Source organism: Chanos chanos, chromosome 8, assembly GCF_902362185.1.
Source record: "Chanos chanos chromosome 8, fChaCha1.1, whole genome shotgun sequence".
NCBI classification, from domain to species: Eukaryota; Metazoa; Chordata; class Actinopteri; order Gonorynchiformes; family Chanidae; genus Chanos; species Chanos chanos.
In genome coordinates this window covers 1,638,609-1,653,308 of record NC_044502.1, presented here as the reverse complement: position 1 = coordinate 1,653,308, position 14,700 = coordinate 1,638,609, and the positions used below count along the sequence as shown (strand labels likewise).

The window sequence follows — 14,700 nt, the reverse complement described above, 5'->3', positions numbered from 1 at the left end:
TTATGCGGGCACAGTTAGACGGTCTGTGAGGTCGTCACACTTACCGCTGTTTAATGCCTGTTCTAAGGAAAACGCCACACTGTTGAGGGAAAAGGTGACAAAAACAAACAAACTGCCTTTACGAACAAATACCAGTCGAATAAAACAATACAGCATACAGCCCGTGCGCCTCAACGTGCCCACGTGCGCTCCTTACATTGCTCCTTCTTAAACTTGCATTGTCTGAAATCTGAACTAATCACACATCGTAACGGTTCAGTCCAGAGATTAAGCTATAGTCTCACCCGTTGTCACCCAGCAGACCGCGATAATTATCGATCTCCGCCTCCAGCTTCATCTTGATGTTGAGCAGCTCCTGGTAATCGCTGGCTTGTCGCTCCACCTGCTCGCGCACTTGGCTTAGGTCCTGTTCCAGTTGCTGTAGGATGCGGTTCAGGCGCGCCAACTCACGTCCGTAACGACCCGCCGTGTCTGCTAGAGTTTCTTCAAGCGAATGGATCTGGTGGAGACGCGAAAGGAATGAGCATATTTACATAAAGTTATTTTAGTAAACTGGGGTTGTTTTGACCGAACTTTTATAAATTCTTTGAGGCATCAAATGTCCTCAAAGGTTAAGGTGCGCAGTGATTTAACAGTTTATATGAATGACTTTCAGGGAGCGTTACCGTGTTTTGCATCGCCTGAAGTTCAATCTCCAGGATCTGCCTCACTCGGCGAAGCTCGGTGAGTTCAGTTCTGCTCGTCTGGAGAGACTCAGTGTTCTTCGCCACTTCCACCCTGATGTTCTCAAACTGTAAGTGATCGAAAAGGAGATAGAGCGCGCGCGTGTGGAGAAAATAGACATATAGATGAATGTTCATAACTTCCATTGCACCCAGCACCGAAGTCTTACCTTAGTCTTGTACCATTCGTCGGTCTCCTCGCGATTCTTCTTGGCTAGCTTTTCGTATTCTTGTCGAATCTTGTTAACAGTGTCGCTTAGGTTGGACTGCGGAGAGTCAATCTCCACGTTGACACTGGAGTCTTTGATCTTGTCCTTCAGTGCTGCCACTTCCTGAGGGAGAAATAAAAGGGAACGTCAGTGTATTGAACTCAGCGGAAACAAGAGAGAGATGTGCGTTAAAAGAGAGACTAAGGTACATCGCGATGGTCCTTCTTCAGGAAAGCAATCTCCTCCTTGACCGACTCGATCTGACTCTCGAGGTTCATACGTGCTAGTTGGGTGTCGTCGATGACCTTACGGAGGTCCACAAGGTCGTGCTCCACGTTCTGGCGAGCAATTTGCTCGGTCTCGAGCCTGTAACGGATGCGCAATAATTTAGCGAACAGATTTATAAACCTTGCTGTATGATCCTGTGCTCTACATGCAAATGCAAAGTTTCTTAATTTAACACTTGTGGAAAAGATTAAATTAGTTTGGATGTGTTCTACATCGGCAAGTAAGATGTCACCACCCTCCTTCTCTGTGTGTACGTTTGCAGTTATGTTAGATTACTGTCGTATGGCCGCGTGAATGGAGTGTCCACATATGACCTGCCCGCTGTTACAGGCGCCCCGAAATCGCCATATTTTAAATCCCGGATTTAATATCAACGAAATGCCTTACTTGTTCTTGAAGTCTTCGTTTGCTAGTTTGTTGTTGTCAATCTGCAGCAGAATACGAGCATTGTCCATGGTCATGTCACGTATCTACCAAAGAGAGATTTTGTAAGCGTCTCAGTGAAAAATTTACGCACAGGATATTACGCGTCAAACAACGTCTGTTTGAGAACTATTTCGAAAATACCTCTGCATTAAATACTTACCTTCTTCTTAAGATCTTCCAGCGGTTTCTGAACCTCATTCCAGTCGCGATCGGTGGTCTTACCCCTCCGCTTCAACACGTCTTTAATCTGCTCTTCGAGGTCTTCATTCGACCGTTCCAATTTGCGCACCCTGCCCAAGTAGTCTTGGAGACGGTTGTTCAGACCCTCCATCGTCCTCTTGTCGTCCACCGGCGCTGCGGCCACTGGACCGTTAGGCTGCGCTTGCGGTTGGGAGTCCGGACGGAGAGCATTTCTCAAGCCCTGCAGAGTAGACACAGACGCTCGTGCGCCACGACCACCGGCCCCTCCAAACATGCTGCCTGCGCTTGAACGAGACATTGTTTACACGCGACGGTGAGATCTAAGTGAAGTGATGCACTTACAAGCGACGATGATGTCTAAAACCTACTGAGGTATGTGGTGAAGTTTTTAGGGTGGGAGGGTTTTTATACACGTTGAATTGCTGCCCAAACGATGCCATTCGCCAGAGAACAGGCAACACCCTCACCAAACAGGTTTGGGGCAAATTACAGGTGTTTTCTCTCTGATGTTTGCCGGCGCGTTGAACATTATTCATGAGGGGAGGTCTCCGTCCTGCCTTAATAAACCAGCGTTGCTCTCCGTCTCATTACCACTTCTCGCAGTCTTCAGGGAAAAGTTCATTATTTCGCTGATTAAAACCCATTGTCAAGAAAAGATCATGGCTACCGGAGTCAACAGACCTAAAGGTTTCAGCAGTCAGTCATACTCCCCCGCGTCATCCAGAGGGAGTCCCAGTATCCCGCCAACCAACAAGCAGCTGCTCAACCCGCTGAATACAAAGGTGGACCCCGTGGACCAAGAGGCCAAGACCAAAGAGAAGGACCAGATGGTCGGACTCAATGACAAGTTTGTGGCTCTCATTGATAAGGTAAATTCAAGACGCGGTGACAAAAACTGTTTCTGGTCGCTAAGTTGTTTGTAATTTGATTGTTTGTTGATTTATTTTATTTAAATAAGTTACGCTATGTTTGTGGCGTATTGCAGCCAGTAGAATGTTATTCTTCAATTGATGAGATTGACAGAACAAGGAATCACCGCTCTGTGAACGACCGTAACTCATTTATAATTCGTTTATTTTGGTAGAATAAAAACTGCGATGGTACATAGATGCTGCCTGGAATGATCAGCCCATCCGCTGCTACAAGCATACACCAATGAGAAGTAATGAGAAAGAGCGTGTAACTGTGAGCGTACAGCCTATACTTGGTCTAATATAGACTAGTCATACGGTATTTCTGCAACTTTATGCTGTCTACATGATAAAAGCATCATGTGCAAGTGAGATCGTTTTTTTTAAAGTAATTTTTCAGATTATCGCTATCAAAACTAGGTAACTGAGCGCGAAAGATTTACAAACTTCCCAAAGGAATGCGCTTCGTTGCGTCCAATGCCTTTTATCTGCCTAGAGGGCTCAGGAGTCAAAGCTAACCACACTGACAGTGAGGTGGACAGGGAGGAAAATACTTTTACCCCCGCAAGAGGGTAGTAGAGGTTAACCAAAGAAATGCGCACTGGGAGGTGTTCGTGAACGCGAACCAAGTTCCTTTTACTCTGTCTTGGTCTTAACATTCCTTAAGGTAATATTACTCGGGTTTTTTAATGTTACACCTCGTTACTCTGACCAACCACACTGTATTTCTAAAAAATATTCGAGTTTATTTATTTCTTCTTTAGACTTCAACACATACATAAAGAAGGTAAGAGGATCCCAAGTAGTCTACAGAGGCAGAAATCTGAATTCGGTCATTCGTTTGTTTGATTAATCTAGTGTAAATATCTATGTTGACAGCGAAACTGTATCATACATTTGTGGTCATTAAGCAATGTCTTTTCGAGTTTGGAACAGGAAACCGAAGTAACCATGTACTTGATATTTGGCTGTAGGTGCGTAACTTGGAACAGCAGAACAAAGCTCTGGAAACCCGCCTGAAGATCTTGCTGGAGCAGGAGAACTACAAAGGCAATATCGATGACATTGTCAGCCAGCTGGCCGCTAACCTGCGAAAACAGATCGACTCCCTGGCCCGAGACCGACAGAAGTTGGAGAACGAGCTGAACAAAAGCCAAGATGATGTTGAAAACACCCGCGCAAAGTGAGTGTATTTCGGGTTCATATATATATATACATACATAGGCTATTGTCTATTGTTTGTGTGTGTGTGTGTGTGTGTGTGTACACACACACAAACAATGGCCAAACCATATATGTCTATATATACATACACATACATACATATATACATATATAGTGTGTGTTTTACATTACATTTACATTTATTTTTTTAGCAGACACTCACATCCAAAGCAACTTCCAAAGTTTTCTTGTTTTTGTGTTGTCCAGATTTTGAGGATGATAATCAGAGTATCAGAGTGTAATCCCAGTAGTATGTTTAGCTGGTTTAGAACACATGAGAATCCACGTGGTGAGAGGAAACACATAACAAAGGTTTTCCAGTGGAAGACACTTTTTAATAACACTCATTTCCAAAGCACTGTGGGGTACATATGAGCCTGTGACATATGATGTTTTATTACATACGTATTACAGTAATTGCTATCGATACATGGCTAACTGTAGAAATGATATATGACACTACTCAAAAGCTCTCATGTACGTCAACAAACATGCCCAGAAAAATACTTTTCAAACTGTTCGCACGAGTTTGTTTGTGCACCTGGGCAACTGCAGACCGGTCATTCATTATCAACATGTAAGCATCTGTCCACGACGCCATGTGGAAACAAGCTTTGTCCAGAAAGACTCTGGAATGTTCTACACCGTGTCTGCTGCTTGCACAGCGAAGTTCCAGAGTCTCAACCCCCAAGACACAGGACTGCCACAGGAGGCAATCTGTAAAACGGGAAGACGATGTCTCCGTCAGCCATACATCCAGTGAATGTTAATGCTTTAGGTTCTGAGGCACCATCTGTTTTCTTTCACTTATGGAGAAATCTCTCTCACACAGCTCCCTTCAGCCAGAGGGTCAAGGCAAACTTCAGGTTTCAAACATATGAATGAGTTCTGTTGAGCAGTGCGCCCTCCAAATGTTATGTAAATCTTACACAAACATCATTTTTTTCAATCTGACAGGTACGAGGATGAGCTCCAGAAAAAAGCAGAAGCGGAGAATGACTTTGTGCTCACCAAGAAGGTAAAGAAATCTACGGTGGATTCTGCCGTTTTCGACGTGTTTGCCATAGCGGTGTTCAGTCGTATTCATGGAGAGTCAGCATCTCTTCAAAAAGGGCTGTCACAACAAGTATACAACTCATCACAAAGATTGGGGCAATGGGGGAATTGGTCTGGTAACTGGAGGGTTGTGACTTAAAATCCCAAACATGGCGAGACACTTGCACCGTGGCCCTGAACCAGACTCTTAACCCTAAAGTTGCTTCAGGGTCTGGTACTGCCCGATGTGCACAGTAATAATTACCCACTCATTCTGAATAACTGAATCAGTCATGTGAACAAAACTGTGATAACAAAAGACTGAGGTGACTGGAAAGTCAGTTTTTCCCTTTAGGCTCTTAATAAAACATTACAGTACTAAAAAAAAAAAAAAACACATTCCATGAGAGTTCCCTCCTCCAGGAACAAGACTCCTCTCCCCGGGCCCACAGTGTGAACACAGTGTGAAGAGTGACTGGGGCAGCACTGATGCTGGTTCTAACCCATGTTCTCCCCTGTCTGTTAGGATGTGGACGAAGGCTACCTGCAGAGGGTGGGTTTGGAGCTGAAGCTGGAGGATCTTTTGAGCGAGCTGGACTTTCTCAGGAAGGGTTACGACGAGGTCAGTCTAAAGACAAGCACGATTAGCGTGCGCAGGTTCCAAGCCAAAACCACGTGCGACAGACGCGCAGGTCTGTTCTCAGATCAGTTTGCGTAGAATCAGCATTCCGTCCGTGGTTTTTCTCATGTGAGATCACACAGTGTCATCTTACCCCTCCGTCACGTACACACGTCTCACAGAGCGCGGGTAGCTGAGCAGTGTTTGCAGTCAGGTGGTTTCTGTTTGTGTCGACGCCCTGAGACTCGGTCTTGTTTGTGTGGGTACCGCAGGAGATCAAGGAGCTGGAGTCTCTGATCCAGAACGAGACGGTGGTTCTGAAGAGCGACGGCGCTCGGGATCTGGACATGGATGAGATTCTGAAGGGGGTCCAAGCCCAGTATGAGACGATGGCCACACGCAGCAGGGAGGAGGCAGAGCACTGGAACAGGAAGAAGGTCAGGAGAGGCTAGAGAAAAGCTACTGTGCCCTCATTCTTTGTCCGTTAAATTACGATGCATTAATGCCTGACTGAGACCAATGGCATAAAGGAGAGATTTGGTGTCCAGTTATGTGACTTAGAAAAGACTCTGTTACTAGAATAAAGCTTACATAAAAAACAATGCAGTTTTGTTGCATTTTGCCCACACGGTTCAGTAACCATGGTTACAGAGGCTCTGATATCACCCTCTGCTACGTTTCCACCCTAACATTGTTTGTGTACGTCATAGTCCATAGTAGCCAATCGCATGCACCAGCTCCTCATGATTGGCGGTTTCTCTGACCTTTTAGATGGATGACATGGTCCTGAAAGCTGGAAAACATGAGCAGGATGTCCGGGACATCAAGAAGGAGATCGCTGACATCCAGAGGAACATCCAGAGACTCAGAAACGAGATCGACGCTCTCAAGAGAAAGGTACAGCTACCCACCATGAGGTGACGTGGAAGGGTGCGGATGTATGGATCGAAATATGATAGGCAGACAGCCGATCCAATCACAAAAGAGTAGCTGGACAGAGCCACTCCCTCTTTTCCTCCATCTTATTCTCCTTTTCTGTTCTCCCTTCTTCTTCTCTGTTCTCTCCCTCTCTCTCTCTCTCTGTCTGTCTCTGCCTTTCAGAAAGAGAGTTTGGAGGGTGACATAAAGAACGCCGAGGAAAACGGGCAGAGGGCGATCGACGAGGCCCGTGAGCAGATCGCCCAGCTGGAGGAGGCTCTCCGTCGAGACAAACAGGTCATGGCGCATCAGGTGCGTGAGTACCAGGTGCTCATGAATCTCAAACTCGCCCTGGACATCGAGATCGCCACCTACAGGAAACTTCTGGAAGGAGAGGAGATGAGGTACTGTACTGTCAGGGTTTATGGGTTATGAGCGTTCTCTGGCTTTCAAACGCGCTCAAATGAAAGAGTAGCACTGTATCTCCTCTAGTCCTGTGCCATGTTTTTTACGTTCCTGTTTTCTGCTTTCTCTTCCTAGAATGGCTGAACAACAACGCAATCAATATGGTAAGACCTTTAATTGACCTTTTCCTTTTCGGACCGTAAACACAAACACGCACAGAGATAGGGGTAGTCCGCTTTTCTTTTTTTTTTTTCAACTGGCAGAAATCTCATGGTTCTGCTCGTCTTCTGATAATAAAGAAACGACTGCTTGTCACAGCATCGGGTCTAAACACTCCGGAACCAAGTATAAACATAAGCCAGAACCAGCTGAGCGTGGGAGCTTAGGGCAGCTATCAGTGCAAAACCAGGGCTGCAGTGCATGCCTCGAGTTCCACTCCCTGTCAATAATCGAGACCACATTTCACACGTTTTCCATGACTTACGTGTAGGCCATGCTGTTCCACTGTCTCGCTAAAGTAAACTTGTCTCATCTTTTGCTCAGATTTCTAAAATCAAACCCAAAAAAAAAACCCCCTTGCTTATGCAGACGTCAAGGATCAAGGCACCCAAAGTCAAGAGCCCCCACCTGTCACCAATCCAGACACACCCAAGAGAAGCCTGCTCATCAAAATTGAGGTGAAGAACGGACGGGTGATCTCAGAAAGCTCCCAGTTTCTTTAAGGACCCCAAATTTTAACTTCTGCAAAAATTCCATGATGTCACTTTGTATGTAGGGTCTAAATAATGGGAGAGAGGTGCTTCAAACTCCCTCACATTGTGCAGTGTACTTTGTATCTTCTGCCTGTACTAAAACATTTTGATGTAGAAAATATGTTTTGGCCTCCCTGCTCTTACTGAAGTTGTTGAAGATGCAGAGATGTATTATGCAAAAAAAAACTTGAATGTCAAGCTCAGGAAAAAAAATATTGATAAAATAAATAAAAAGGAGATATCTGTCTTGCTTTGATGTTATCCTTTGATGTTTTGCATGGAGCTGCAACTGTGCAGTAAGACAGAACACATGTGTGCTGCACTTTCTCTGTTTGAGATGAAGGTGATACGTGTTTTGGAAAAAATCCAGACCACCATTGCTGAGCTGTATCAAAAGAGTCCCTTAAAATAGTATAAGTGTGTATAAAAAAGCTTTGTGCATCTGTTTGCTGCACTGTGTGAGAACAGTAAGGGTTTATGATTTAAGGTGAGATCTGAATCAGTCTGAGAGGTGAACACCTGAAGCAAGGATAATGTGAAGGTTCAGACTGGAACCAGTGTGTGGCCCACTGTGACTTGACACAGTATGACTCAACACGCTATGACATAACACACGCTCATGGCTTAACATTAGTGTTAAGAAATGTTTACGTCTGATATCATTTCAGCCGCAAATAACAAACGCTAAGATAATCCTGTCTATTGTCGCATAACAAAATATGGTAGAAATTTTCAAACCGTAAATGCCTGAGGCAAAATCATGTCTCAACTCCAAACTATGACACAGAGGTTTGACACAGAGAAAGACGTTGTAATATTCTATTCTGCTTGAGGGGGAAAAAAGGTTTCTTTTGTTTTTGTTTTTTTTAAATGTGGTATTCATTACGCAATCTGTCACTCAGTGAATCAGGTTCATATCCCCTGTAGCTGCCAGATACAGTACTTTAATGGATCGCTTCCAGAGACGTTCCAATCATCACCATATAATGACAACAGCTGGGCTCCACAATACACATATTAACACGTGGCAGGAGTTCCAAAGGCTTTCAAAATCATTTGAACATTTTCAGTCATTCCAGTGAATCCATCAAAGAGAGTTTTTTTTTATTATTATTATTATTGCTTGTTTTCTGTTTCTACTTTGATCGCCCTGTCAGTCCGTTTCTCTTGCTTCTGTCAAGCATCGTCCTGAGCAGACCAGGGCAAGATATGCACTGGAATTATCCAGCTTTGTCTCTGCATCCCCACCATGCTCCCAGTCCACGTCATCATCCAAAGAAACGGGAAATACAGTCCAACTGTGCACTTGGATTATGCTCTTGTATTAGGTATGACTGGGGCAAGACTGGGGCTGAAAATGGACTCTTTTTTTTTTTTTTTCTTTCCTAGATTAGTTTTTGCCTAGCCATTGGATTTCGAGGAGCCTAATGGAAGCTCTTGTTGTAAGAGTGGAATATATTTACTCTGGTTCCGCCTGGCTATCTTCAACATTTCTTTTTTTTTAAGTCTCTCAGCCTGCAGAGACAAGTGTTACTAATAGCACCGCTCTCTCAATGGCACTGCCGTCTACTCCTCACTCCTCACGTATACACAGAGCAGTCAGACGAGACCCTCCCGGAGCACGTAGGCCTAAATGAAGACAGTGCTACATCACAGTTGGCAGACTCATAAATAAAGTGTCCTGTTGCCTTGTGTTTTCACATAGGCTAATTAGGTGGGCTACATTAAAGTTCATTTAAGGAGAACGTCTCAAAGGATTATCACGCGCTCGCTCGTCAATGAGTAGGCATTACGCAGCAGATGCGTCACTGTTACCTTAACTCTGATAGAATTTATACAGCCCCATTCTCTAGATTTTCTCAGATTGGATTTACCTCTCTCCGAATAAATTAAAGACAGTCCAATTTACAATTTATCTTCTCAACACTCAGTACTAAGTAGCTTAACTGTTACATATATATATTAAAAATAAATAAAAAAATAAAAAAGCCCATCACAATAAATTTAACATGTTGTTGCACAGAAGTGTTCCCCAATTACAAAGCCCAGCTTTTCAATACCGTTAAATTTGAGTCCACATAAATGAAATTTACAGTAGGCCTTTTCTACAATTCAGAAAGTGGTGGGCTACATTTTGTGTGCAACATTCTCCATTGCGCACCAATGCCATCACCAGGGATGCAGGAATAAACTTTTACAATGTAAAGTGCCATTATTCCTCCTCCGCGGACTACCGCTTTTTTCTTCCGCGTTTCAGATTTATTTGATTTGCGACACTAGCCATGGAACACCCGGAGTGCAATGTCCGTGTCGTCCGTCCTCCTCCAGCGGTGCCGCAGTTTGCTGAGCAGTTTCCTTGCTGGGTCGGTGTACTCGCGATTGGCCAGACCAAGAACTAGAGGTACCGTGGCCATACCCCCGACTCCGACACAGGACAATACGATGTGCGCCGTCGGGTTCCCCTGAACACCTTGACTCAGTAAGAAAGACATGCCAACATGGGTGTAGATGATGTACGGCACCCAGCAGGCCAGGAAGGTGAGAGAAACGAAAGCCACGCAGCGAGCATAGCGTAGGTCCAGTCTCCGCCTACGCTCGTGTGCCACAGAACGCTGGAGCCTCTGGATATCTCTGAGTTGACCGTGCGTAATCCACAGTACTCGACCCGTCATAGCAGCGATAGAGAGGATGGCGGGCGCCAGCAGTCCATATACCTCGAGATAAATGAATGCGTTTGGGAAAACGTTCCGATATGTGCAGCACCGCTTCTGGAAGGGTGTTGAGCAGTTGAACAGAGCTGTTCCATTGGGCACCAGACAGCAGCCAGTCCACGTGTGGCCTGCTTGATTGTTCCAACCGAAGGCGGGCAGCAGCGCAAAGACAAGGGGTACAATCCAAACGACCAGCAAAGCCAATGGAAAGCGCCGATGGAGCCATAGCCGACCGTGGCGCAGCGGGCTCACGATGCTAAGATAGCGTTCATAGTGCACCAGAACCAGGTTGAAGAGAAACGCCAGGAACAGAAAGTTCGGGAAGATGTGAACCAGTAAACATGACGAGAAGCTGAGCGGGCGGTTAAGGCCCATCCAGGGGATGAAAGGTAGAGCCACGCCCGTTCCCAGATCCGCCACCAATAGGCTGAGGAAGAAGTAGTTAGGTGTGTTGTGAAGCTGACGACTGCAGGCGATGCCCAAAATGATGAGAACATTAGCCAAGATGATGGCAGTAGAAACAGGCATAGTAATGGCGTATATGAGTTTAGCCTCAAAACTGCGCCGTGTGTCGTTGATTTCCATGGCAGCAGTGGTCCCGCAGCAATCAACCTAACACCTATCACAGATACATCAGTGGTCAGCGCTGAGGGACTTGGAACTCAGTGTCCTGTGGAAAGTAACAGAGATACCAGACGTTTTCTTGTAACCAGATCCATAAACAGTCTAGAATACACGAACACATCCTTATAGTCCGCAACGGACCTTCTTATAAACTAAAAAAAAAAAAAAAAGTCTAACCCATGTGTGAATTATCATATTCTTCCCACTATTTTACGTAATTTTCAGTCCTGTTGAATCTGTTGCCAACAGATTGTTGCGTCTGAAATGTAATATGTGTTACTAAAAAAATTCAGAAAGAAAAACGAGATGCTTAAACTAAATCAAATTGGATTAAAGCTTATCTTTTAAAAATCTTTTTCAGTGTTAGGCTACCTATGTAAGCGTTTGGCTATATTTAGTTCATCTCAGAAAGAGCGGCGATATTTATAAAAATGACGTTCCAGTTGGTGTAATGGTCGGCACAAATCTAACAGATTATTATTCTCCAATAATAGTCAAATAACTCCTTTATGCACAGGCTTAGCCTACATGTAAACTAAAAGTACAACTGATGTCAGACTTGTTCACTCTGGCCTTTAAACGAAAAATTCTTTCCTGTCTAATACCCCAAGACTTTAAATCGTAAAGGGATAAAGGAGCCAACTGCATTGTGTTTAAACGGTCAAATTGTTTAGCTGGTTATTCTCTGAAGCTATACAGCACCTCAATTCACTTTTTTTTTTTTTTTTTTGGCACAAAACAAATGCAATGTTTGCGCATGTACTGAAACTAGTTGTTTGAGGAGCACAGTTAAAGGAAGCACACACAAAGGTTATCCTCATAAAAAATATAATATGTCATAAACTTTACAAGAGAACATCATACTGCCGTTCACTGATGCAAAGGGTGCAGTATTTACTAAAGATGCAGTTAGTTCGATTTTTTTCCCCCTGTGGTGTAGGATTCTTTATGACCATATGATGCAAACAACTGCTACACTGACGGACAAGAATTTGGTCGTGCGTTTGCTGTAAGGCTGGGTAAGAAAAAAAAATCTAGCAACAGCATGGCTTAACATCAATGCTTATAAATATCTGCCGCCGATGATAGAAATAATATTTCAGAATATTTCAGTAAGATGACGCAAAAGCTCTGATGATCTGAACTGCTATCTAACAAAACGAATATGTTGCATTATATCCTTGCAACTTATGAAAATAATTTTTGCTGCAATATTCACCCGTGAGACCGAATGCTAGAGAGGTCCAACTCTTGACAGCAGCAGAACAGCTATTTTTATGGACACTATGAACACAGACGTAATGCGAATAAATTCTAAATGCTTTTATTTTATTCATGAACGTGACCCTAGCTGTCAGGTTCTGTGAAGGCAAAAAATTTAAAAAAAAAATGAAAAACTCACCTTATTCATCACATGATATCATTATGATGATGGACGCTGAAAAATGATGAAAACCAGAACTTTTCGTCGTTATAGAAACAGGTGGAGGAAAAGGTTAGAGGGTCTCCCAAAGTTCGGAAGGCGTTCAGACCACACCCTCTGTCCTCAGAAAACACATCAAAATTATCGGCTTGATCTCTGGGGGGGTTTCCCTTTTCATTAAATCTTTTCGGTTAGAGGATAACAGGCAAAAACTCCGCATTCTCCCATTGCCGTCTTCAGCTCTGCTCCCGCCAAACAGCCAGAAATCAGTGAGCGGGGAGTCCACACGCACATTCGGGTTGAAGCATTAGGTGGACGCGATGTGAACAGGAAGTATGGCAGGCATCACCATAGATCAGGCGGCGACTTAAGTTGAGGGAAGTCGCTAATGTGTTTGTGTTTGACACAAGAGAGGCTACACTGCAGGACATACAACTGTTCACACGTTCAACCCCAATGCATATCAGTTCTTCACTGACCTGTAATAACCCATGTTTCGGGAGGGCGGAGGACTGCACAGTCACAACTGAATGGTCTTTTTAAGAAGTGGTGCAAGACCTTTCTAAAAATTCTCATATGTAGGTTTTTAGTGAGGCAAATTAACGGTACAGCACACAGAACCAGAGGTTTAACTTGAACGTCACTCCTCTAGACACATTCAATACACCTCACTATGACTGAAACTTAAACACTTTACTCATAATATTTTCATAACAACTAAAATCGTTTACAGCATTAGAGACGCACAAACTAGAAAATGTGCCGAATGACAGACACCATTTCAAGTGGAAAACTCCTGCAAACATGTATATTTCTATGCTATATATTATGAGAGTAGTCAAACAAAGTCTCGTCTGAAGATACATTTTCTGTGAGATGTACCCCATGACTGGTCTGTTTCGGACGTTAAATAAACACGGGAGAATATATCAGCTATAGTTTGACGTAGCCCGCAGGCACGCGCTTCTGCAGCTGAGGGGGCCCAGTACTGGCGCTTGATAAAACAGTTTAACGGCACCTGTGGAATTCTCCTTAGCACAATATAACCTACACAGAAATCTGCAAGTGTAAAGAATATATCACTGCCCTTAGAATCGCCGTGGACGGTAACAAAACGCTGACATGTTCAAAACGTTCTATCTCAGCAACTGAATTCTGACGGGGCAACAACACCGACGTTTGCTTTAAAAGTAGCTATACACAAAAATATCTAAATTTCATCAAACGCGGAATGTAAGTCTAAAATGGTATCTTTGTGACCGGGACAGAACCATGACCATCCAGCAAAAGCTGCTTTTGACCTACAGTGGAATTCACGGGGCGGTAGGAGACGACGGAGGACAGAGAAAGGGAGAGAGAGCTACTTTGCCGTTAAAGACCATCAGACGTAACTTAGGCAAAGTAACTAATTACCCTTCATACTAAACAATGCATGGAGAAGAGAAGAGGATATGGGCAAGACGCCAGTCAAAGAAAAACACGTGGAAGCCTCGAGACGCCTGTGCGTCTGTTGACAGTATTTTTGGGCACGTGTGCCAGATACAGTATAGCCTATGTTCGGCAACAGTACAATAGCGCACTATGTCAATTGTCAACATCACTTTAAAAATGTGGGTTAAGAGTATGCTTTTGCTGCAATTAATCATTTGGTTAAACTTGGGTCCGGCTGAATATATTTTCATTCAATACATTAGGCTATACGGGGTTGTCGAGTTCATGGATTCTAATTAAAATGGACAAGAAATCTTCCACAGTTTGCTATGGCACAATTCTGTTGTAAAATGTTCTCTTAGGCCGTAGTCTTCCAACCACAGGACGTCTAAAACCAAATTCAAGGGGTACTCCACGAAGAAGGACTTCGCCAGATCTCTTGAGCCACAGGTTAAAAGTTTCCAGTAGCAGAACAGCTAAGGACCATATCTGTAGCAGTTGTTTCAGTTTTGCCTTATCGTGACAGAGAAATTCTGCTTTCTGATGTTGGCTAACCCCAGTTTTCGCCTCGAACCCGATTAGTTTTTAAGTGGCAACTTTTAACTTGATGCACTTACATAAAAATCCAATTCGGGCCGATTTTGCGAGCAAATGATCATTTTGCCGTTGAGTCAGGATGAAAACTAACGGCCCAGAGTGCTAGTGCGCTCTGAGATTACACCATTTCGAGAGGCTGTGATGGTATAACTACCAAATGAAAGGCACGCATGAAATTAATGCTACACTTGAAGAATGGGATAA

At 44.0% G+C, this 14,700-nt stretch overlaps 3 protein-coding genes across 3 annotated transcripts; 1 reads left to right on the top strand and 2 right to left on the bottom strand.

The window, feature by feature from the left end:
- On the bottom strand, positions 1 to 2,144 carry LOC115818363 (keratin, type I cytoskeletal 18-like). Its single transcript, XM_030781723.1, has 7 exons — positions 1,806 to 2,144; positions 1,607 to 1,689; positions 1,141 to 1,297; positions 893 to 1,054; positions 666 to 791; positions 285 to 499; positions 1 to 79 (listed from the first exon to the last, which is right to left on the bottom strand). Exons 1-7 carry the CDS (start codon positions 2,142 to 2,144, stop codon positions 1 to 3), a joined length of 1,161 nt encoding a protein of 386 aa, XP_030637583.1.
- A 361-nt stretch (positions 2,145 to 2,505) lies between these two features.
- Positions 2,506 to 7,680, top strand: LOC115818093 (intermediate filament protein ON3-like). Its single transcript, XM_030781361.1, has 9 exons — positions 2,506 to 2,715; positions 3,732 to 3,940; positions 4,939 to 4,999; positions 5,543 to 5,638; positions 5,908 to 6,072; positions 6,407 to 6,532; positions 6,737 to 6,957; positions 7,094 to 7,122; positions 7,547 to 7,680. Exons 1-9 carry the CDS (start codon positions 2,506 to 2,508, stop codon positions 7,678 to 7,680), a joined length of 1,251 nt encoding a protein of 416 aa, XP_030637221.1.
- A 2,306-nt stretch (positions 7,681 to 9,986) lies between these two features.
- On the bottom strand, positions 9,987 to 11,006 carry LOC115818362 (G-protein coupled bile acid receptor 1). Its single transcript, XM_030781722.1, has one exon. The coding sequence runs from the start codon at positions 11,004 to 11,006 to the stop codon at positions 9,987 to 9,989; it is 1,020 nt and encodes a 339-aa protein (XP_030637582.1).
- Positions 11,007 to 14,700: the final 3,694 nt, after the last annotated feature.

Excerpts from the sequence above, each read along its gene's own strand:
- LOC115818093 (XM_030781361.1), top strand. The coding sequence starts at position 2,506 with ATGGCTACCGGAGTCAACAGACCTAAAGGTTTCAGCAGTCAGTCATAC. Across the intron at positions 2,716-3,731 it reads TTGTGGCTCTCATTGATAAG|GTGCGTAACTTGGAACAGCA; the intron begins GTAAATTCAAGA and ends ATTTGGCTGTAG. Across the intron at positions 3,941-4,938 it reads GTTGAAAACACCCGCGCAAA|GTACGAGGATGAGCTCCAGA; the intron begins GTGAGTGTATTT and ends TCAATCTGACAG.
- LOC115818362 (XM_030781722.1), bottom strand. The coding sequence starts at position 11,006 with ATGGAAATCAACGACACACGGCGCAGTTTTGAGGCTAAACTCATATAC.
- LOC115818363 (XM_030781723.1), bottom strand. The coding sequence starts at position 2,144 with ATGTCTCGTTCAAGCGCAGGCAGCATGTTTGGAGGGGCCGGTGGTCGT. Across the intron at positions 1,690-1,805 it reads TGGAAGATCTTAAGAAGAAG|ATACGTGACATGACCATGGA; the intron begins GTAAGTATTTAA and ends TCTCTTTGGTAG. Across the intron at positions 1,298-1,606 it reads AACGAAGACTTCAAGAACAA|GCTCGAGACCGAGCAAATTG; the intron begins GTAAGGCATTTC and ends CATCCGTTACAG.